The sequence below is a fragment of the Chrysemys picta genome, chromosome 3 (genome assembly GCF_011386835.1).
Source record: "Chrysemys picta bellii isolate R12L10 chromosome 3, ASM1138683v2, whole genome shotgun sequence".
NCBI lineage: Eukaryota > Metazoa > Chordata > Testudines > Emydidae > Chrysemys > Chrysemys picta.
The window spans coordinates 190172544-190197221 of record NC_088793.1 but is presented as its reverse complement, the minus strand read 5'-3'; the positions used below and the strand labels follow the sequence as shown (position 1 = coordinate 190197221).

Below are 24678 nucleotides of genomic sequence, written 5' to 3'. Positions count from 1 at the left end.
AAACTAAACAAACCCAATTCTTTCAGCCTTCCTTCATAGGTCATGTTCTCAAGACCTTTAATCATTCTTGTTGCTCTTCTCTGGACCCTTTCCAATTTCTCCACATCTTTTTTAAAATGCGGCGCCCAGAACTGGACACAATACTCCAGCTGAGGCCTAACCAGAGCAGAGTAGAGCGGAAGAATGACTTCTCATGTCTTGCTCACAACACACCTGTTAATACATCCCAGAATCATGTTTGCTTTTTTTGCAACAGCATCACACTGTTGACTCATATTTAGCTTGTGGTCCACTATAACCCCTAGATCCCTTTCTACTGTACTCCTTCCTAGACAGTCTTTTCCCATTCTGTATGTATGAAATTGATTTTTCCTTCCTAAGTGGAGCACTTTGCATTTGTCTTTGTTAAACTTCATCCTGTTTAACTCAGACCATTTCTCCAATTTGTCCAGATCATTTTCAATTATGACCCTGTCCTCCAAAGTAGTTGTAATCCCTCCAAGTTTGGTATCATCCGCAAACTTAATAAGCGTACTTTCAATGCCTATATCTAAGTCGTTGATGAAGATATTGAACAGAGCCGGTCCCAAAACAGACCCCTGCGGTACCCCACTCGTTATGCCTTTCCAGCAGGATTGGGAACCATTAATAACAACTCTCTGAGTACGGTTATCCAGCCAGTTATGCACCCACCTTATAGTAGCCCCATCTAAATTGTATTTGCCTAGTTTATCGATAAGAATATCATGCGAGACCGTATCAAATGCCTTACTGAAGTCTAGGTATACCACATCCACCGCTTCACCCTTATCCACAAGGCTCGTTATCCTATCAAAGAAAGCTATCAGATTGGTTTGACATGATTTGTTCTTCACAAATCCATGCTGGCTGTTCCCTATCACCTTACCACCTTCCAAGTGTTTCCTTAATTACTTGCTCCATTATCTTCCCTGGCACAGAAGTTAAACTAACTGGTCTGTAGTTTCCTGGGTTGTTTTTATTTCCCTTTTTATAGATGGGCACTATATTTGCCCTTTTCCAGTCTTCTGGAATCTCTCCCGTCTCCCATGACTTTCCAAAGATAATAGCTAGAGGCTCAGATACCTCCTCTATTAGCTCCTTGAGTATTCTAGGATGCATTTCATCAGGCCCGGGTGACTTGCAGGCATCTAACTTTTCTAAGTGATTTTTAACTTGTTCTTTTTTTATTTTATCCGCTAAACCTACCCCCTTCCCATTAGTATTCACTATGTTAGGCATTCCTTCAGATTTCTCGGTGAAGACCGAAACAAAGAAGTCATTAAGCATCTCTGCCATTTCCAAGTTTCCTGTTACTGTTTCTCCCTCTTCACTAAGCAGTGGGCCTACCCTGTCTTTAGTCTTCCTCTTGCTTCTAATGTATTGATAAAAAGTCTTCTTGTTTCCTTTTATTCCCGTAGCTAGTTTGAGCTCATTTTGTGCCTTTGCCTTTCTAATCTTGCCCCTGCATTCCTGTGTTGTTTGCCTATATTCATCCTTTGTAATCTGTCCTAGTTTCCATTTTTTATATGACTCCTTTTTATTTTTTAGATCGTGCAAGATCTCGTGGTTAAGCCAAGGTGGTCTTTTGCCACATTTTCTATCTTTCCTAACCAGCGGAATAGCTTGCTTTTGGGCCCTTAATAGTGTCCCTTTGAAAAACTGCCAACTCTCCTCAGTTGTTTTTCCCCTCAGTCTTGATTCCCATGGGACCTTACCTATCAGCTCTCTGAGCTTCCCAAAATCTGCCTTCCTGAAATCCATTGTCTCTATTTTGCTGTTCTCCCTTCTACCCTTCCTTAGAATTGCAAACTCTATGATTTCATGATCACTTTCACCCAGGCTGCCTTCTACTTTCACATTCTCAACGAGTTCCTCCCTATTTGTTAAAATCAAGTCTAGAACAGCTTCCCCCCTAGTAGCTTTTTCAACCTTCTGAAATAAAAAGTTGTCTCCAATGCAGTCCAAGAATTTGTTGGATAGTCTGTGCCCCGCTGTGTTATTTTCCCAACATATATCCGGATAGTTGAAGTCCCCCATCACCACCAAATCTTGGGCTTTGGATGATTTTGTTAGTTGCTTGAAAAAAGCCTCATCCACCTCTTCCACCTGGTTAGGTGGCCTGTAGTAGACTCCTAGCATGACATCTCCCTTGTTTTTTGCCCCTTTTAGCCTAACCCAGACACTCTCAACACTTCCATCTCCTATGTCCATCTCTACCTCAGTCCAAGTGTGTACATTTTTAATATATAAGGCAACACCTCCTCCCTTTTCCCCCTGTCTATCCTTGGAGTTGTTGGAATATAATAGAAAAATCTCTCTAAGCTGTGCAGATTCTTTTATGTAAGTTACGCAAACACTTATCACTGGCTGACATGTTTTTTCCTCCAGCAATAAACTAATAACGATGATCAGTAATCCACCATCTTTGTACTAATTCTTTATACCAGTGCCCAGTATATTGCGGAATTGAACATTCAAATGATCAAATAAACTGCAACGTAAATGCACTTGAATCTATATGATTCACAGCATTGAAACCTAAATTTTAACCATTTAACTATCAGCCTGGCACATGTAAATCACTACACAAGATGCAAAGCAGAGGATAATAAGGCTTTAAAATATCTATTAACGGGATAACATGTACAGATGATCAGTGATAATATAAGTATTGACAAATTGCCTAGGGAGGTTGTGGAATCTCCGTCTCTGGAGATATTTAAGAGTAGGTTAGATAAATGTCTATCAGGGATGGTCTAGACAGTATTTGGTCCTGCCATGCGGGCAGGGGACTGGACTCAATGACCTCTCGAGGTCCCTTCCAGTCCTAGAATCTATAAAACTCTGAAACCTGGTACTGTCACCATGACCTACAATGTCAAATCAAACCAAAGCGAGTCAATAGTTTCCAGGTTTAGAGAACATGAGTAACCCTTTAAGTATCTGTACATAAGAGGTTGACACATTTTGCACTAGTTTTGCACTGTCTATTGATCCAGCAAATCATTGCCTGAAGATGATGACCGTTATCATTCAGTCAAAAACCTGAATTGCAGGCTTAGAAACAATGGTTACTTCTCTGTGCACTGATACCAACAATGTGACAGGAGAAAGAGAATTCTTCAACCATGCCAAGAAACAAGAAAGAGATAGAACACAGAAAAGGGTACGGTCGTTGTGGGTGTCTGATAGGAGCTTCTTCCATTTTTAGCAGCAACATATGGCCACTGGGAATAAGAAAAACAGCCCCATAAAATCATTCAACTAAATGGTTCCATAACTGCTGCATATACAGCAGGCAAACATGCTACATTATTTAGAATAATAAAGTAAATACGAGTCCACCAGAAGCTGAAATCAACACAGTTATCTCAAACAGAGGTTAATGGTGCAAAATTGAAGACTGATAATTTTGGTGCATTTTGGTCACTATGTGAACTGAAAAAAGAAAGTAAAATGTTTTTCTTTAGATGCCGGGGCATGTTTTCTGATCTTGCTTACGCTGATGGTGGGGTCAGTGGCGTTACTCCTCAGTTAATGTACTGGAAATGACATCAGAACCAGAAATCTGCACAATACATCACCCACACCACCTCTGTTCTTATGAGATTTACACTGTGAAAATTACCCTAAGCTAATTAGATTTTTTCCCCTTGACCCATATCTGTAAACAGTCCTTTTACACTTTTGTATTTCTGGATTCTCTGTTCAACACTTCCACTTGGTAGATCCCAGTACTTAAAAATCTATAACATAGAACTTTCATTAGTGAGGCCACCACTTGTCGGACCATTACAGAACTTCAGGGTCACCCTTGAAATGCTAACCCATGCTTCAGTAATGGTCCAAAGTGATTATTGACATCTCCAAGTCATTTGCAGAAGTCACCCCACTCCTCACAAACATGAAACTCACCATAAACGTATATCCTTTGTCGCCCCCAGCAGAGAATATTAAAGTATTCTCCTTCTTAGGCTTCCCCTGAAGTTGATTCAGAAGCTTTTGATACATCATGCTGTTCACCGGCTCCTTAATACAGGTGCATGGGAGTGAGTAATACCTGTCCTATGCAACATCCATGGCTACGAGTAAGTGAAGAACTTCATGCTCTTGTTAATGATAGAGAACTCTTAAGGACTTAGCAGCAAAGTATCTTTCATATTCCTGTCCCACCAGGGTAGTTAAAGATCAGTTGGATTATCCTTACTCATTATCTCAAGGTTCATTCTGTACTGAGACTCAGTGCATATGTAACCTAGACACCTCCTGGGTGTGGTGTTCTGTCCCATCTAGTGGCACCGAGACCACTTAGAGAGAGTTAAATGAGTCTGGTCTACAGCCTTAGCTAAGAGTCAGTTGGCTTTTAGCTCATGAGGTAGAGGCTCATGCACTAAGCTCCAAAGGCCCCAGGTTCAATCCCGCCTGCTGATGACCGGGGTCTGTTGGTGTTACAAGTGGGAAATGACTGCCTAGGAAGGAGTACTGTAGAAAGAGATCTGGGGGTCATAGTGGGCCACAAGCTAAATATGAGTCAACAGTGTAACACTGTTGAAAAAAAAGCAACCATCATTGTGGGATGTATTAGCAGGAGTGCTGAAAGCAAGACATGAGAAGTAATTCTTCTGCTCTATTCCATGCTGATTAGGCCTCATCTAGAGTATTTTGTCCAGTTCTGGGCACCACATTTCAGGAAAGATATGGAGAAAGTCCAGATAAGAGCAACAAAAATGATTAAAGGTCTAGAAAACATGACCTATGAGGGAAGACTGAAAATATTAGGTTTGTTTAGTCTGGAAAAAGGAAGACAGAGAGGGGACATGATAACAGTTTTCAAGTACATAAAAGGTTGTTACAAGAAAGAGGGAGAAAAATTGTTCTTCTTAACTTCTGAGGATAGGACAAGACGCAATGGGCTTAAATTGCAGCAAAGGAAGTTTAGGTTGGACATTAGGAAAAACTTCCTGTCAGGGTGATTAAGAACTGGAATAAATTGCCTAGGGAGGTTGTGGAATCTCCATCATTGGAGATTTTTAAGAGCAGGTTAGACAAACACCTGTCAGGGATGGTCTAGATAATAATTGGTCCTGCCATGAACACAGGGGACTGGACTAGATGACCTCTGGATTTCCCTTCCAGTCCTACAATTCTATGATTGTGTGAACCACTGCAGTAATTACTGCGGTGGCTGTCTGTCAACCTAACATAGGTCGAGTTACGTTTATAGTGTTGACATGCCCTCAGATGCTACAGTGCTGAGAATTAGGGCCAGCGAGAGAAATCACAGACAGGGTTTCTGTTCTAAAATATTGAGTTTTATGTTTGAGAGAAAGATTTTTCTGACTTGTGTCCAATAAATGTACACCATCTCCAAGGAACAAGGTGTCAGAGCTGGTAATATTTCTATGCCATACAGTCCGATCAGCCATGAAGCCTCCAATTTCCTGATTAATGTTCTTCCAGTACTTATTACTAGCTTTCATATTGTCACTGTAGTGATTATTCCGATGCTCAGCCAAATCAGAGAAAACTTTATCACAGCTCTTGGACACAAATCTCTGATGAGGTCCAAATCTGCTCTCATAGGTTGTATGAGGTGTACACCAGGAATAAGTCCCAAATCATCTCCACCTGAGGGATTCGCCAAAAACGGTTTATCACAAACTCCTAAGTCAGTGATCATAGATGCCGCAGAGTGGGCAAAATGTGATTCCAATGCAGGCTACCTCTCTCCACCCTGTAGTCAGCAATCCTCATGTCATGGTGTACTCCTTGCTCTCTCACAAACTTCTACAACCTTGAGATCCAAAATTGCCCAGAATCCATACGTTGGCAACCCTGGCAGCACATATATTTCTCTCCCCTCAGTGGCCAAGGTACTTGTGCTGTCAGTTCCAAATCTCTGTGCAGTGCATCTTGGGAAACATCACATTAATCTGCCCCAAGATCAGGAAGTAGTCACTTACCACCCCCTTTCTCCCTCTCCCCACCAACCACCAGGAGCTAGTAAAATACACATTTTCTCAGACAACCAATCTAAGCCTTGCCTACCACCCATCCTCATTTCCTGCCCCCTCTGCAGCCACAACCCCTCTCCCTGTCCCTAAACCTCCATTCCACACACCCCCAACCCCCACTCTCTCGCTCACACACACACACACACACACACAAAGTCCGCTGTCTATGGCTTCTCCCAACCCGTTCTAACAAAAATGTTGCTAGACCAGCTCCTGACTATTCTGCTGTGCTCACAGTAAACCGCCCCATCAGATAAACATGTTATATTATAACAGACACCAGGAGTCTTTAAATCTTTATTGCATAGATGGAAACACCACTGGCAAGGCATTCACTGATGGGGAATGGCATCAGCATGTTGCCTCAAACTACCCCAGGCAAACAGAAGTGGCTGCACAGAAACCCTCTCATAGTTTTGGGGGTTTTTTCCTTTGTTGGTGCATGTGCACTGTAGTCCTTCCAGGCTGCACATCTGCACAAGGGAAGAAGTGATCATGTTCTTAAATGCCATTCAGAAGTTGAGTCCCGCAAAGACTCAAGTGGGTGCCAGGCACTAACCTGGGTAAAATTTGACCAACTGAGCCATCTGGACCCACATCATAGTTTGATCTCTAGCTCTGTGCCAGTAAAACCTCACTTATAAACATTTTGAAAAATGGCTAATGGGGGGAGGGGCTTATATCTCTACAACCAAGCTCAAACAATCCCCAATGTGGCTCATTTACCTTATCCTGCCCCCTTCTGAGGCACACCAAATTTCAAAGGATTCTGACCAAGCATGTTGATTTTAGAGGACTTGGAAAGGTTGACCTGTAAACAGAAGTCGTGATGCAACCTTAACTATAGTGGCACTGCTGCACCACTTTAGTAACAACCAAGACAATCTGTACCCCAAAGAGCTCACAGTGTAAGTGTTCACAAGATGTGTACATCGGTTGGGGTGCACAGGCAGAGCTGTGGGGTGCAGGAAGGTTGGGGTGCAAGGGGGTTGAGGTGCACTGGCAGAGTTGTGGGGTGCCACACCTCCCTCACCTGATCCCCCAGCCTCTCTCCCTTCCCCTTATCACCATGTATCCACACCCTATATCTCCCCTCCCCCATGGGAGTCCTAAACCCCTCTTCCCCTATTCTCCACTGCTCCCCGCCAAGACCTCTCCCCTCCAGGAAGCATTCACATGCCAGTTTTTCCTCCAGATACTTTGATTGCATTCCCCCAAGAATAAAACTACTTTTATCTTAGGTGGGAGGATTGTGATTAATTTATCCTAAATTATGTTAATTGAAGGGAGAGTTCACAGCCATCAATCTCAAGGAGGTCTGTGATTCATCTGGTCATTAGTACCTCCCAGTTTAACACTACAAGACAGCTGAAGGAAACGGTTTATCTGGGGGGAGTGGGGAACTTTAACGCAGGAACCTTTCAGTGAAAATGACCCCATATTTGGACCCTAACATTACACCATGCCCACATACAAAGCAATCCAAGTAACTGTTCTGATTTTAGAGCACTTACAGAAGCATATAAAACTCCACCTGTTTTTCTGTATTGGCGGGCACACTGTAAAAAAAATGTACATTTTCTTATAAACCTTCTCAGTTTGAGTCCCCCAAAGATTTCATAGAATCTTAGAAGATTAAGGTTGGAAGAGACCTCAGGAGTCATCTAGTCCAATCCCCTGCTCAAAGCAGGACCTGCATCAACTAAAGCATCCCAGCCAGGGCTTTGTCAAGCCGGGCCTTAAAAACCTCTAAGGGCAGAGATTCCACCACCTCCCTAGGTCACCCATTCCAGTGCTTCACCACCCTCCTAGTAAAACAGTGTTTCCTAATATCCCACCTAGACGTCCCCCACTGCAACTTGAGACCATTGGCTCCTTGTTCTGTCATATGCCACCACTGAGAACAGCCGAGCTCCATCCTCTTTGGAATCCCCCTTCAGGTAGTTGAAGGCTAATCCCCCCTCACTCTTCTCTTCTGCAGGCTAAACAAGCCCAGTTCCCTCAGCCTCTCCTTGTAAGTCATGTGCCCCAGCCCCCTGATCATTTTTGTTGCCTTCCACTGGACTCTCTCCAATTTGTCCGCATCCCTTCTGTAGTGGGGGGACCAAAACTGGACACAATACTCCAGATGTGGCCTCACCAGTGACGAATAGTGGGGAATAATCACTTCCCTCAATCTGCTGGCAATGCTCCTACTAATGCAGCCCAATATGCCATTAGCCTTCTTGGCAACAAGGGCACACTGCTGACTCATATCCAGCTTCTCATCCACTGTAATCCCCAGGTCTTTTTCTGCAGAACTGCTGCTTAGCCAGTCGGTCCCCAGCCTGTAGCGGTGCATGGGATTCTTCCATCCTAAGTGCAGGACTCTGCACTTGTCCTTGTTGAACCTCATCAACAATTCTCCAATTTGTCTAGGTCACTCTCGACCCTATTCCTACCCTCCAGCATACCTAACTCTCCTCCCAGTTTAGTGTCATCTGCAAACTTGCTGAGAGTGCAGTCCACGCCATCCTCCAGATCATTAATAAAGATGTTGAACAAAACTGGCCCCAGGACCGACCCCTGGGGCACTCCGCTTGACTCTCCCTGTCTGCCAACTAGACATCGAGCCATTAATCACTACCCACTGAGCTCAACAATCTAGCCAGCTTTCAATTCACCTTATAGTCCATTCATCCAATCCATACTTTTTTAACTTCCTGGCAAGAATACTGTGGGAGACCATATCAAAGGCTTTGCTAAAGTCAAGATATATCACGTCCACTGATTTAGTGTGTATCATGGACTGCTTTGGATAAAATTCAACCAATTGAGACCTTTTTGGCCTGCGTCACATCAAGAGTTTGATCTCTAACTCTGCGCAAAAAAAAAATTAAAAAAAATAAAAGCATTTTTTGCAAAATGGCTATTTTTCCTGGCTTATATCACCGCAACCACTAGCTCAAATGATCCCACATATGGGTCACTAACCCTGCTCTGCACCCTTCTGAGGCACACTACGATTCAAGGAATTTGACTAAGCATGTCCTTTTTTTCAGAATTTAGCAAGGTCAGCCTTTAAACAGAAGTCAAGACCCAACCTATAGCTATAGTAGTGCTGCTGCACCATTATAATGAATCATTGCTTGAGAGAGGCAGTGTTCTCTCTGCTGGATGGAGCCTGTGCTGTAGCACCTGAGTTTCTAATCATGGCTCTGATACTCACTTACAACTTGGCCATGGTACCTATGGCCTAATTTTCAGATGTGACAAGCAACCACTTTAATGAGAGTTGCAGGTGCTTAGAGCCTCTACAAATCAAATCATTCACTTTGTTACATTTCAGTTGTCTTGCCTGTAATACGGAGGTAATAATACTTATTTACCTACGTCACCTGTTAGGATTCACAAATGTTTGTACAGTGCTTTGAAAATATTAAGTGCAAAGCATAATTATTATATTTATATCTTCAGGTTCTTGTCTGGCAATAGATATTCATAAATATTTTTTAAAATGTAAATAAAACATGACAGCAATTTCCTCATCATAACAGCCACATCTGCCTAAAGGAAAAGCCATGTTACTAAGCTTAAGCAATTCTTCTAGCAATTTATCTTCTCGGAATTTAGGGATACATAATATATTCCTGTCTAAGCAGGAATGGGATCACCGAAAACAACAGCCCCCTCCTAGCAAAGGATCATTTGACTAGATGACCTTTCCTCCCTTTTCTTTGTTGATGCATAATGATAATAGTGACCTGGTTGTTTGCATAATAAAGAGAATAGATCTGGTGAAAGCTGGGACCATATTTGCCCCAGAATTCATACAGAGGTGGCTTCAGAGAGATAAGGCTGTTTTCTTCATTCTAGTAAAGTTCCTTGTTTAGTGTTAGAAGAAAGTGAGTTACTGAGATTCTTTAGCATTGTCACATTATAACCCCTGGCCAAATTCTGCTCTCATTTACACCAGCATGAGTCTGAAGTAATTCATTAGAACCCAAGGGAGTTACTCCAGATTTGCACCAGTATAACAGAGCATCTAACCCTTTGTCAGGAATCACAGTAGATTCAAGAGCTCCTTCTTGGAAGAAACAAAGAAGATGAACTAAACTCACTGTTGCTGGAGGTTAAAGGAAGGAAAATGGCACCCCACCATCAAGAATCCTTGCTTACTGATTTTTCAGGCAGCTGCAGAATAAGACTTTATTGGTTGTTAATACCAATTAATAAATGTCAGCAGTTTATTGCCATCATAAATTGAGGTTAATCTAGTATGTACTGATACGTTATCTTTCTTAAATTACATCAATCAAGTGAGGCAAATGTAGGCTTTTAATTAGCTACTCAGCATGTTTCGGCCTTTAGAGCCTGGAAAACTCTACTGGGGTACCATGCGCATTGGCTGTAAAACACATTCAAGAAAGACAGACAGACTGTGTTTTGGAACTGTATGAAAGAGTTTGACTGTAAATGTGTCTGAGAGAAAGAAAACAGCTGTTTGTGGGATTTTTGAGATTGGCTCACAATGCAAAAATGTGGATCTGGATCTCAAACACCCAAAATTTCAGGCCTGTTTAGATCTGGGGTTTTGGATCCACCCATTTTAATGATAGAGGCCTTAACAAAACTGAGTTTAGATCTGGGTTCTGATTCTGAAAACCTCCAACCCAAATTTAGAGGTTCAGATTGAGTGGGGGTTGGCTCAGGCCCATAACTAGACATTTAGTGATGAAGAAAAGTATGATATGTGCATAGTACAGAAATGAATGATTAATTACTTATATTGCAGTTACATGTAGAAGTCCTAGTCAGGGATTTCTATCATCCTAGGCATTGTACAAACAAGTAAAACAAAGGCAGTCTCTGCCCCAGAGAGCTCATGGTCTAAGAATCATAATTGTGAAAAGACTCATTAATTTCACACATGTACTTCCACAAAGATTGTCTGAGAAGATAAGAGAATAGCTACAGAATGCACATGTAGAGTAGGCTGCATAATACATACTCTTTCCTTAGGCACCTGGAAGAATCGGAGACTCTACCATCTGGCTCTAGCTTCATATCCAAACAGGGCCAAATAATATTGTCCATTTCTCTCTCTGTCTTTTTTTTTCATTAAGAATTTTTTTTTATAACTTTAAATGTTATTTTGTTTCAGGTTTTTAAATCATGGTTATATAATTTTGGCCACAATACAGTGTGGTCTTGTATAGTTACCTTCTTGTATTGAACTGGTGAGTAAATGCTCTAGTTCAGTCATGGGTAGCTGGAACACTCATTGGCTGCCTGAAAACAGGTTATATATGGGCAATTAAGTCATTATTTTTATTTGTTTCAAGTGGGCAATGAAGTAAGTTAAGAACATAACATATACATGGAAGTTTTACTGGGGAAGGTTGATAATACATGACAAATCTCTTTGTGTGTTATTCATGTTTTGGGTGTAAAAATGAAAAATATCCCCTCCTATTGTCGGCACACAAAATACAAATGGATAAATAAATGAATCGTGAGAATAATGGACCAGGACCCAGTTTCCTTATTCAGTTATCACTAAGCCTCCAATACAACTGGAGTTCAACTGGGTGGGTCCAGCTTCATAATAATGTAACAAATCTATGGTCAACAAGGATTTCATGCTTGCTGCTAAATTGCACATGACAGCCATGTAGAACTTCTTGCAACAACAGGGATAGAATTCAGACCCTCCTAATCCAAAACACAAACCCTCACCACTTGAGCTACAATTTTAGCACTATAGAATGGGATTTTTCAAAAGCAGCCAAGGGAGTTAAGTACCCAGCATCCATTGATTTACATTAAGAGGTGAACTCCAAACTTCCTTTGAAAATCCCGTGTAGAGAGACTGACAAACAGTTGAGGAGTTCTTATTCCTGCCAGTAGAGGGAGAGAGATACATACCCCTTAGCCAGGTCATTATACCCTTTATAAAATTATTGCATACCCAAGTCCTCTGGGGACCTGACACAATTCATAATACACTTTAGAAATAACTAGGAGGCCAGTGCAGGAAAAAGATCAATTATACTGATAACATATTGCACAGCATTTTTGCAATTGAGATTCTTTCAGCAATTACCAAAATATTATTTTACAAATAGAAACTTCACAAATGGGTTTCTGAGGTATGATATTTTTAATTACAGCTCACTGAATCATACCCAATAATTTGATTAATTTAGCTGATTTGGGGGTTAGTGAAATTGTCTCCGAGCAGCTGACAAGTTTCTCAGGATTTGTTACTTGAAACAATCCACCAAAGAAATTTCCAGATATAATGCAGCAACTACTTTGCAAGTACTTCACTGCAACTATTTGAAATTTGAGCTGCAATGGCTAGGGATTTTTAGAATAATCCTGTAAATGCTTAAGCAGAAAAAGCTTTCACTATAGGCACCTGTAAAAGTGTAGACCTATACCTGGTCTATGCTTAAAAAGTTTTCTGGTATAACTATGTCAGTAAAGCATATGTCAGTGATTTTTTTTACTTAGATAGTTATGCTGGTAAAAGCCTTAGTGCAGACACAGTTATACAAGCAAAAGGTGCTTTACACCACAGTCGCTTATTTCATTTTGCTGTACCAGAATAAGTACTTTTATTACACTGATATAGCAACATACACTAGGGTTTTTTGGTTTTGTTTTGTTTTTTTGCCACTTAAACAATGCTAGCATAGTGAAAGCAGCAAATGTTTTACGTATAGGCAAGGCCTTATATCTTACAACTTGTTTGAGTGAGGAAAAAACTGTACAGGACACCAGGTTATCTCCTACACTTAAAAAGAAGTTGATTCTCCTGAAAGGTGGTGGATTGGCAGCTCTGGATATCTCTGAGGTGCAACAGAAATTCAAGCATCTCCATAATGTTAGCTAACGGGCCTCAGTGCTGGTTTGGAAGACTCAAGTCTAGCACTGGGACAGTAGGTCAGTGTCCAAGTCCATTCAGTCCTTGGCCTCTGACACTTGGGGTCAAGCCACCCCAGAGGAAGAAAGAGTCTGAACCCCAAAAATAAGCAATGGAATCAACTGATTGTAATGTTACTGCACTATGAAAGTCAAGTATCAGAGGGGTAGCCGTGTTAGTCTGAATCTGTAAAAAGCAACAGAGGGTCCTGTGGCACCTTTGAGACTAACAGAAGTACTGGGAGCATAAGCTTTCGTGGGTAAGAACCTCACTTCTTCAGATGCAAGTCTGACCCTTGCATCTGAAGAAGTGAGGTTCTTACCCACGAAATCTTATGCTCCCAGTACTTCTGTTAGTCTAAAAGGTGCCACAGGACCCTCTGTTGCTTTTTGCACTATGAAAGTGTATCAAGTAAGGTCTTTTCTGAAAGCCTGTGGCTGGTGATTAAGATCATTGTGAAATGTAAGGGAATTATGGATACTCACTGAAATGATGCTTTAAACTCTGGGACTGATGGGAGAAACAGGTGTTTTCCCAGACAGGAGGGAAGGCAGTCTGCCTGTCTCCAATGTAAATCAAGCATTATGGAATCAAAACAATGGAAGCCCCATTTACATACAAATTAGCCGGGGGATGGGAAGCCCACAGAAATGGAAGAACAACAGGAAGCTTTCCTGCCTCTTGCAACCAGGTCAATGCACTTTGGGAGATATAAGCAGAAACAGAGAACTATTTTAGCATCCTTCACCTAAAGAGTCAAGCGCTTTGGACTTTGTGTGTCGGATCCTGGCTAAGGACTGGCCAGCTATGCTGGAAGAACTGTGGTGAGAAACAACTTTGAACAAAAGACTCTAGCTTGTTAAGTTAGATTTTAGTCTCAGAAGCATATTTTGACTTTTGTTGGTTTGTAACCATTTCTATCCCAATTCCTTCTACTTGGTATCACTTAAATAGCTGTTCTCTGTTAATAAACTTAATCTTGTTTGATTATACAACCATCTCAGTGCAGTGTTTCAAACTGACAGGTAAAATCCTCAGCCAAACTAACTGGCCAGTGCTGTGGACTCTGTCTGTAAAGGAGCAGTGACCTGGATACGGTTTTGTGAGTGCTACAGTGGGAGGGGCTGAGCTCTGCAGAGGAGACAGTTTGGGGGGAAACTCAGGGCTGAAGGGGCTGTTGGGGTCACCCTGCAAGAAGTAACCAGGCTGGTGGAAGCCAGGGTGAGATCATTGTGCTGAAAACAGGCTGCTGGTGTCAGGGATCTGAACCAAAGCTGCACAGCACAAAGGCTTACAGGGTAGGTAGTGACAACCCCTTACTGGTCTGGGTTGAACCCCAAAGCGTCACAGCCTCTCAGTTAAGTCTGCCAACAAATTAATGCCAAACATGCTGTTGGTCCTGTGATAGAGTCACTTATCCTTAGGATCTGGACTGTCAGTTTACACATATCACTATTGAATTATGCTGGATTTGAACCTATGACCTAGTAATCAAAGGCTCTATTTCAACTATACCATCCTGTCCCCCTTAGTGCTTAGTTTTCTCCTTACTGCAATGGGATTTTTAACTTCCACCTGGCCTGCTGCCAGAGCTCAATGCTTCCCTCAAAAGACAGCATTTTTAAAAGTGCAACAATCCCTCTTCTGTACAGCACTGCAGTGTCAGCACTTTGGGACATATTCAGTCCCTGTGTAACTCCACTGATGTCGAGGATGATCAATTTGATCTGTGTTTATCCAGTTCTGGTATTGAAATCATGACTTTGTGGCCTAGAGCCAAGAATGAAATAATCTAAAGAAACTCCAGTACTGGACTAGGTAGGGAAAAATAAAGGAAATAGAAAGAGCTATTTCATCTGTATCAACCCTATCACCTCAGGTAGCGCATCCTGACACAAACCATGTGAGCACAGAAGTCTACAGCCATAGCAGAACTGTACTGCTTCTGTCACTTAGAGGCATGAAGGGGAGAGGAAAGATTTGGAAGGGGGGGTTGAGCTCACTGCATGCTATGGATCAAAGCTCTGCAGTGGGTTTTGTTGAGCTGCTGTAAGGAACTCCCTCAAAAAATTCAGCCTCTGATGTCAAAACATGTGGTGCTCCCTGGTTAAAATATTCTCCCTGCACCCTCCTGCCCACAAAATATCTATTAATGTCTGATTCTCTCTTCCCCTCTCCTACCAAGTCTATTCACTTACTCCCCCTTAGAGTCTATTTATTCCAGGCTCTCACCAACCCCAATTCAATACATCAGTCCTTCATCGCCACGCCTCGCCTTGGGCTCCTCAACCCATCACCTTATCATGGAGGCTTCTTTAGGTGGCAGATGTTCCTCACAGTAGCAGCTCTGGGGGCAAGCAGGTGGCTTTTGGTCTCCACAGGCAGCTGTGATTATAGGCTGGTCGTCCTGAGGCATCTGGCAATGTGGTGGCTAGTCAGGCCCCCACTGGTGGGATAGGTGGGTGGGGAATGAGTATTTTGGTGAGTGGCTGTCCCTTAGCTGTTGGTGAGAGCACACACCCTTCTGGCCAGCATCTCGCACTGGTAACTTAGGCAGCTCAGTACCTAGCCCTACTGGCTTTTGTGAATCATAGTCTAAGGTGCCTATTTCCCCCCATTTATTATATAGGGAGCCTAGGTACTTAACTCAGACTTTGTGAATCCCAGTAATTTTCTAGGCACCTAAACATTTGTGCATCCAGGCCTAGGTGCTTACCTTTCTCAAGATGCTCCTTCATGGGAGGACATGAAACCCTGAAACAAGGGGGCCACATGACCCTCCTCCAGTTCCATCAGTGGGAGCAGTTCTAATAGATCCACCTTTCAAAGGCCATCTACAAATCCCAAGTACACGAGCTGGCAGAGCTAATGTAGCCTCAAATCAGTAGTGGTGAACACTGAGCAGCTTTGCCTGGGAGCGCAGATTCCTCATCTCCACAGAATTCCCCAGGGCGCTGCCCAGTTAGCTGGACTGACCATGTACTCGGGGAAGGCTCTATGGTTACATACCAAACTATAGCATGTCTTAGGCAACATTCATTGGGCCCTGCTCTTCACCTAATGTAAATAGAGCTAGAGCAATATATGCCAGTTGGGGCTCTGCCCCAGTATTTTTAAATCCTACATTTATTGGAAGAGTTATTCACATGTTTATATTTCTTCTCTTGAAGATTTTTTCTCTGACACTGAGAAAACTGAACACAATTTTGAAGTAAAAATAAGTAAATGTACATTCCCAGTTCTGCCCTGTATCATTTAAAAGAAAAATGAAAAAGAAAAAAAGATCCATAATGTCTTTACTGGTCTTTGTCCTATAATCAATTTTGTCAGTATATTGAAAGAGTTGCTATACATGTAACATTACCGAGAGTTCGGGTGATGTGCAGTAAACAACATCATAAATGCATGCAACTATATAAGCAGCCAGAGTTTTGTATCATTAGGACATCTACATGATTACAAATCTACAGCACCCAAACAATAACAAACTCTGATGGAGTTATTTCTAGAAGCAACCTTTGAATGTGTGTATTTTGCTAGAAAACAGAAATCACTCATGTTTCTAAACAATAAGAGATGCAATTACAGAGGGGAACAGCAATAGGGAAGTATGAATTTCTCGTTTTACATTCTATGCTCTTAAACAAAATTGAAAACTACAGCTGAGTAGATAATTATTTCAACCTTAACTACAGAGTTCACTACCAGTGGATGCTGCATTATTCAGGTCTATAGCAAATGAGAAGCTGTTTCATAGATGTTCTTTATGCTGTGTCGCAAATTCTTCCTTCTTTTTTTCTGCTCTGTGTGTTTGTGCGTGTACATACAATAACTGGTTTGTTTTTATTTGTGCTTGAATAGCAGTTTAAAGTGTTTCCTACCAGTGCTATATCTGCATCCATGGGAGAATGCAAAAAAAAATTTTTAAAAAATTCCAGACATTATGGGCCAAGTGCTTTTCCCAGCTACCCCTGTGTCATACTGGACTAACTTCAAAAACATCAACAGAATTACTCACTGGTGTGAGTAAAAGCCCTTTATGCTCTATATCTTGGCCCCATTCAGTGATTAGATGCCAGGTACTAAGAAATGTATTTCTCTAACTGGAAGGATCCCTCAAAATCTAGCCTGCTGTGTCTCTCCTCTCAGTTACTTTCTTCCCAGTTTTTTCTAAAATGGGGAATGGTCCATCAGAACCCAGACGTGTGCAATTCCAGCAGCCAGATCATACATTTCCTACTGGCTAATTGCTTCCTATCTTCTGAGCACATCAGTTCAGACACCAAGAAGTGTGAGTATGCATCATTCCCTTCTGGACACGTAAGACCCACCAAACTTGTGCTGCTCAGACAATACGTAGGACATTTACTTTTTCATACCTTTTAATGCAGTTTGTATTATTAAAGTCTGATCAGTGAAATTAAAGCCTTGGATTCCTCATGAAATTTAAGTATCAAAGTTTACCTTTGGCTGATCATTTCTTTATAGTTTTAATGAGAGGTTTTCCTATTTTCATAATGAAGGAATATTTGTGCGAATGAATCTTCTAGGATGACATAAAATCGATTATTGAACTCCTCTTAGGGTGTGCTTTAGTCTGAGACCTGATCTTCAGCTCACTGATTTCAATGGGAGCAGAAACAGATCCTATATTTTAAAATAATACATGTCTATGGTGCACACACAAAGGCCTACATTTCCAAAGATTGGTCTCCCCTTTTTCATCTGCATATATTTTCACCCGCACTTTACAGAGGCAAAGTTCTGCTCCCATGATAGTAAACATTCTAACATCAGTACTTTGCCTACGCAAAACCAGCACTTTCTAGGGTTAGAAAATGTGTGCAAATTCTACATTGGTGCACTTACCCGCAAAGTGCAGACACAGGTATGTGCACAAAAAATTGGGAAGGTACACGCACAGAGGCTCAGGTAAAAGTCTGGCTGAACACTGATCTCCAAACAGGCTGCTAAACGTTTGAGTAAAATTGATAAGAAATTCTCAAGAGCCAAATCCTACATTCCTTACTCACGCAAAATTCTCCATTTCAATCACTGAGCGTTTTCGGTGCACGAAAATGCAGGACTGAACCTTAAATATAGAAATAAAGCACATTTTAAATAGTGAAGGTAATTAGCCACTGGCCCAATTTTAAAAGGGTTGTGGTGGATCATCCAACACTGGCAATTTTTAAATCAAGACTGGATGTTTTTTCTAACAGATATCTGCCAGTTTAAACAGGAGTTAATAGAAAACCTATGGCCTGTGCTGTACAGGAGGTCAGACTAGATGATCTCAATGGTCCTTTCTGGCATTATAATCTATGCATGTATCCCCAAAAAAGCCTCTCTCAAGATTTAGGGGCTGATCCAGATCTGACCACTGTGAAAACTATCTTTATAGCATTCGGTGTGAAGTGGGAGCAGACCTAAAAACAATTCAGGGCCTGTATACGCAAAGGTATCTGAATAATCCTTGGATTATGGTTTTATTCAGAGAAAAACACAGAACAGGACCATTGAGAAGGAAGAAGGAGCCTGACCACTTCAGAAAAGGGAGTGGAGGGGATTTTGCCCATTGTAAAGAGCTCAACCGCTGCAAATCTGGCAGTCTGCCACTCATTTATATTTCTACACCACAGAAACTCCTGACCAACACTGTGCTCCCGAAGTTTGTGCCACGGCTCAAAAGAGGGAAAAGCGGATGTACCACAAGCAGTGCAGTGTAGTCATCGACAGGGCTGCTTGAATATAAAAACATAAGAACAGTTATCATGGGTTAGACCACAGGTCCATCTAGCCCAGTATCCTGTCTTCTGACAATGGCCAATGCCAGGTGCTTCAAAGGAAATGAACAGAACAGGTAATCATCAAGTGATCCATCCACTGTCGCCCATTCCCAGCTTCTGGCAAACAGAGGCTAGGGACACCAACCCTTGCCCATCCTGGCAAATAGCCATTGATGGACCTACCCTCCCTGAACTTATCTGGCTCTTTTTTGAACCCTTGCACTCAGATCAAATCCCCAGACTGTGTGCAGCACTTGTTGGAAGAAATGAAGAGATGCAGCTGGTGTTAAGCAAAATGGGGAGCAAAGCCACCGCCTGCTCAGGTATGTATCTTTGCTTTCTGCATTGGCACAGATCTTCTACATATTTTCAACCAATGCAGGATTTGGCCCATAGTTTGTAAGCAGCAAACACAAAATGTTTTGAGATTTTTAGGACACTGACTACTGATTGTTCAAAGCATTTCACCTCTGCAAGATGAATGAAGATGGAGTATTTAGACATGGTGGCATTTTGTCATGACTATGAGAGATATAGCTAATGAAAACAAAATGTGAAGGGAAGTAGATCTTACTTAAAAACTTGCACACAAATCTTTGTGACTGCCATCTGCAACTGCCTCATGAGAGAAGACCTAAGAACTGGGAATGAGGATGCCAAAATCAAGAAGCAGAATTTAAATATTTGTTTCTGTAATCTGTACTGAGAAAAGCTCTATTGTGGAAACACTGATATTTTGTGACTATTGCTTCATTTAATAAACCAAAGTTTAATTTTCTTGAATAGAGAATACGAACACTAGCAAATGTGAAATATAGAACAATCCTGCTTCATCATGGATAGAGATTAGGTGACAATCTTCTTTTCCAACTACAATTTATTGATTGTATAATGGACTAGTGAGAGGTATGATATAATTTAACAGTCTTTTCTGTGCGAAGTATAGTATGCAGAGTTGCCAAGTCTTACCATTTTTTCGTGAGTCTAACAATATTTGCTATTATTCTTCAAGTCCTGGATACTGGTTGCTCAGCTTTCATTTCCTAGCCTTCAGGGTTGTGAGCAAGAGCATGAAAACGTGTTGCAAGAGCGCTTCGAGGGATCAAAAGCGAATAAAGAGCCCTCCGAACATTTTTGGTTTTAAATCTCATGATTTTTGAATGTTTGGATTGGAAGGAGTGGGAACATGAAGAAATGAATGTGGTTTATAAGAGTGACCATTTTATGAGGAATTTTAGAGTTGTTTTAGGAAGGTGCAGATAAATTGGAAAGCTCTCAACCTTACAAATCAAAGTACATCATTAAAATGTAATTAAAGCAAAGAAGGGAGTTTAGGATTATTTGAAATACGATAAATTCACGTTAAGATTTTCAAGAATCCGTGCCTAATGCCAGAATCCCAGATCTATATTTAGGCACCTGATTTTCAAGAGGGATGAGCACCCAGCATCTCCCACTGAAGTCCTTGGGCACGACGCATTAGAAAAAAAATCAAGCCACTTATTTAGGGGCCCAAATATGGACTATAACTACCTCAGATTCGGAGCTAGAGTTAAAAGCCACAGGGGAGCCAAAGATTGAACTTGAGCTTCTGACTAGAGTTAAGAGCCAAGTTGCTGCATCTTCATTGCCATTTCAGCCTGAATTAGTTAACTAGGGTTAGCTAAACAAAGGTAAGAACACACTTTTTTTTTTTTTTGCCATTGTAGACCTACCCAAAGGGGGTCTGGCCTGTCAAAGAACAGCTAGAATGCATAATATTAGCCCTCATTACAAATTTCTCAGGTATGTTTCACTGGAAATCTGCTGCTAAACAACCTGCTATATTAACTCATTTGTCAGTTATGAATGAACCCTGCATACATTGAATTAGATATTTTTAAAAGTCTTCTATGAAACGAATAGCTTAAATTATTTAAAAAAATATTGTCTGAATTATGTAAAAGGTAAACCACCTCTCCCATATGTATCCTATATTTACATATATGATATTCTGTGCCTGTGAAGAGACAGATATAAGACCAAATAAGTATGATATATTACCAAATGAGGGCTATACTCTGCCAGCTTTACTCCTGGTGAAAAGCACCTCCTTTGCAAGAAACACCCTTGAAATAAATGTGATTACCTGCAGAGTGAGGTGCTTTTCAACATGAGTACGGAGGGCAGAATTTGGCTTGAGTGAATAATTTATCAGACTGCCAAACACGACCCTTGTGGTTGAAGAATGTAACCATGATCAGTGCTATCTGTGATATAGTTTAATATTTTGAGTATTTTCTGTATGTTTCATTATACAATTTAGAACTTTGCAATAAAAAGATCTATTTAAAATAACTGGCTGTTTATTATTCATATAGTGCCCATAGTTGTAGGTACCTATCCTGAAGAGTTTAAAACCGAAGGCGCTGATTCTGCATAGACATACGCTACATATGCCCTCTTTTAACTTTTTGCACTGAGTAGTCCCATTAAAGTTGCCTCTGCAGGATCAAGATCTGAAAGTACACTAGATAAGACCAGTGAAGACATGAGAGATAAGAGTCTCCTGAGTTCACAAATACTGAAAAAGCAACAGAGCAGCTGGCACAAGCCAAAAGAAAGCAGAGATCGGAGCACTGAATCAGAGCCATCAAACTCTGTGCCAGACATAGTGAGGATCCCCCCGTCAAAGTGAAGATAGTAATCAGCCTCCTTTGTATTATCCTCTGCTACAGACCTTGCTAAATGCAACACATTTTAAAAACGGCACTGATATTTCCTCTGCCTCGAGAGAGAGAGAGAGAGAGAGAGAGTGTGTGTAGGGAGGGGGTGGAAGAAGGCACAGGTTGTTTGGGAATAACATCACGTAATCTAGAAGTCTCTCAGTGCAGTGTGTGAACCACAGCAGAATAGTTTATGAGCATGATTCCTGGGAGTCCACACACATCGCTGTGGGCTAGTCTGCTGGCCTGGCACTGCTTTTGTCTTTTTATCTGGAAGGTTTTGCTCCTAAATAGAAGCATGTTCATGGAATATAGCTCCCTCTGCACAGATTATATGGAAAGCAGGTGCTCTGTTGGACACCTTAGGAGACCAGGAACTTTGCCTTGGCTCTCTGTTGTGAGAAGATACAAGAATAGGAGCCAGGCTTGTTCTTAATGTAAAATTAATATACCTGGGACAATTCTTAATATGCACAGGAGATGTGTGAAATTGCACAATCCCGGCTGTGGATTTCAGACAGGATCAGGACTCTCGCCCCCAGGCTGCTGGGGAGTGGCCCTTCCCCACCTCCTTCTCTCTCTCCTCTGAATTTTCCCCACCTGGATCATAAGAATATACACATTAAAAAAGCAAAGGTGAAAATAAGCACTGCCAGGGACCCACAACCTCACTAGTCAGCACAAGCAGTGACAGGTCCCAGGACATGGTGGCGAAGGAGCAGGCTGGGAAGAACAGGGGAGACTGATGCCCAAAGTGTCACATCCAACAAACCCCAGCAGTATACAGAGGCTCAGGTACAGGATCACTTCCAAAAGGCACCAGCAATGAATTCCTGTTACTAACAGAACAAGGATTTCAGTCTTACCAACCAGCACAGTATCAGAGTCAGAGTTGGAATGAGGCCAAAGTGGTAATTTATTTTGCCTTAATTTCTCTAATGAAACCTCAGTGGAGCTGCCACAATACAGCCCAGATGCAGTTAGTTGCTCTGGAGAAGGCAGTCTAACTACACATTGGTTTTGATCTAAATGGAAGGGCCCAATCCACCGCTCCCTGACGTTAAAGACCAGACTCCCATTCAGTACAATGGAAGTTGGATCGGGCTCTTATTGCATAACTACTGGGAAAACAAAAACACCTAAGAGCAGCAATGCTAACACAATTCCTCTCCCTTCTGGGAGTTTATCCTTACCCTGACGGCTACAGTTGTATTGACCTCACGCATTTAATCAAAGCTGTTCCATAGTTTAATCTATTTATTAATTATATTATTCATTATTATTATTATTATTATTATTCAGCTAACCTGGATTAAGAGATCCACATCTAGGTTTAATTCACATTTGATCTGGAGAGATTGCCAGTTTGGGTTTGCCTGGGTTGACTTCTCAGCAACCAGAAACAAAACAATGTCAAAAGGTGCTTCAAGTTCTCCAGGTCAAATAACTGTATACGATCCTGCATTACCTTTTATCAAGTTCTCTTGTCTTAAAATCTCACATTGCTCTTAGAGAAGACCATGAACATCGATTCCTCTGTCAGCCTGGCTCTGAGTGTCAAAGCAAATGTGAACCCTCACATGTAAGTTATGTAAGCTCCTTCGGTTAGTTACCTTTAAATCTTTGATAGCGGTGCAGTTTCTAAGCAATTTCCATTAGTGATCACTGTATGTAGGCTTTAGGAAGCGATGGGTGTGCACCATGCATTCTTTTGTTCAGTTCCAGAAATTGCTTAATAGTATTTCAGGATGGGAGTTAAATTGGAGGATGTTTACACAGCAATTACTAGGTACTAAACTAACCATGCGGCGAAACTCCTTGTTTTTAGTCCAAGAAGCACTGATCTGAATCATATCGTGTCACCACTGATGAGTAGCTTGTAGTGGATCTTTGCAAATCCACTATTTCAATATGTTACACCACAGGAATTAAGGAGCAAATTTTAAAACAACTCTTATTTGTTTTCATTCCTTTACATTAACTTGCCAGCTGGGCTGAAGGAGGGGTGCGTTCAAACAAATGATTTCCTGCTCTCTTTCTGAAAACTACCAGTTATCAGGTGCATAGACCCACAACATTCAAGCATGACCTTAGTACAAATTGAAGGGCATTTTAATTACACAACATATGGGGGGGAGGGGGACACACAACCCAACGGGGCTCTGTCTGCAGCTGTATCCTGCTATGTTATAAAATGCGTGCAGAGATCTCATCAACGTGCAGCAGCGGCTGTTATCAAAACAATGCACCACGCCACGGCCCTAATTGTCAATGCAATTAAACAGCGAGAGGCTCTTACCTTTCGGACCCCACTAAAGCCATATTCGGCAGCGAGTTGCTTCGCTTCTGGCTCGCCCCCTCGGTGCAACTCCACCAAAAAATGATTCGTGTAGACGGCTATTTCAGCGGATGCCAAAAGAAGGAGACCCAGGCACAAGAGCCCAGCGATGGTCCCCGGGGTAATGCAGCCTCCCTTCATGGCTCTTGCCTAGTAGAGGGAGAGAATAAATACACTAACCCGCCGCCGAGGAGAGTAAAGATTTGGGGGGAGGCTAAGCCGGGTGCTGCTGAATGCAGCACATCAGCGTGTGCGCTCCCTCGGCAGCTGGCGCGGGGAGGAGGCGAGGCGGGGGAAGTCGGCTGGGCGGCTCGTGAGCTGCTGCGGGTGGGTCTGTGCGCGGGGGGTTCGCGGCCAGATCTGCATTGTCAGCTCCTCCTCGCCGCTAGTTCCGCGGCGGCTCCAGGAAAGCACCAACCGGCCGAGGTGAGATTGCAGCGCTGCCAATCACGTGCGGGGGGGGGGGGGGGGGGCTGGGCCAGGGCTAACCCGAGGCGAGCGGTTCCCGCTGCTGCCTGATTCAGCACCCTGGAGAATTCCTCCATTTCCCGGGGCAAGGCGAGGGGGAGCCCGCAGAGACACACGCTGTGAGCAGCAGCAGCGCTACCCCTGTGGTATGTTACCCTGGGGGCGAAAGGCTTGTTTCCCTTGGGGGACAGTGCTGAGCTAGGCGGCAGGAGATGCTCCTTGCCCCATGCTCCAGTCCCAAATGTTGACATCAGTAGTACACCGTGACCGGGGCTGCCTTCCTTGCACGGGCTTTCCCCAGCCCATAACCGACCAGCAGTGCTCTGATCCCAGTGTCCACCAGACTACAGTGCACTAATCAAGTATTTAAAGAAGGCGCCGGGACCCGCAAGGAAAGGGCAGTGGGTGACACTCCGGGGGACTCTAGCCTTGC

The 24678-nt window shown here is 42.4% G+C and overlaps 1 protein-coding gene across 1 annotated transcript in view; it reads right to left on the bottom strand.

The window, feature by feature from the left end:
* PCSK2 (proprotein convertase subtilisin/kexin type 2) overlaps nucleotides 1-24166 on the bottom strand; it is a 188448-nt gene extending 164282 nt beyond the window's left edge. Inside the window, exon 1 of the mRNA XM_065589670.1 lies at nucleotides 23739-24166. Within this exon, the coding sequence (XP_065445742.1) occupies nucleotides 23739-23918 (180 nt within the window). The 5' untranslated portion in view covers nucleotides 23919-24166. The remainder of the gene's footprint in view (nucleotides 1-23738) is intronic.
* Nucleotides 24167-24678: the final 512 nt, after the last annotated feature.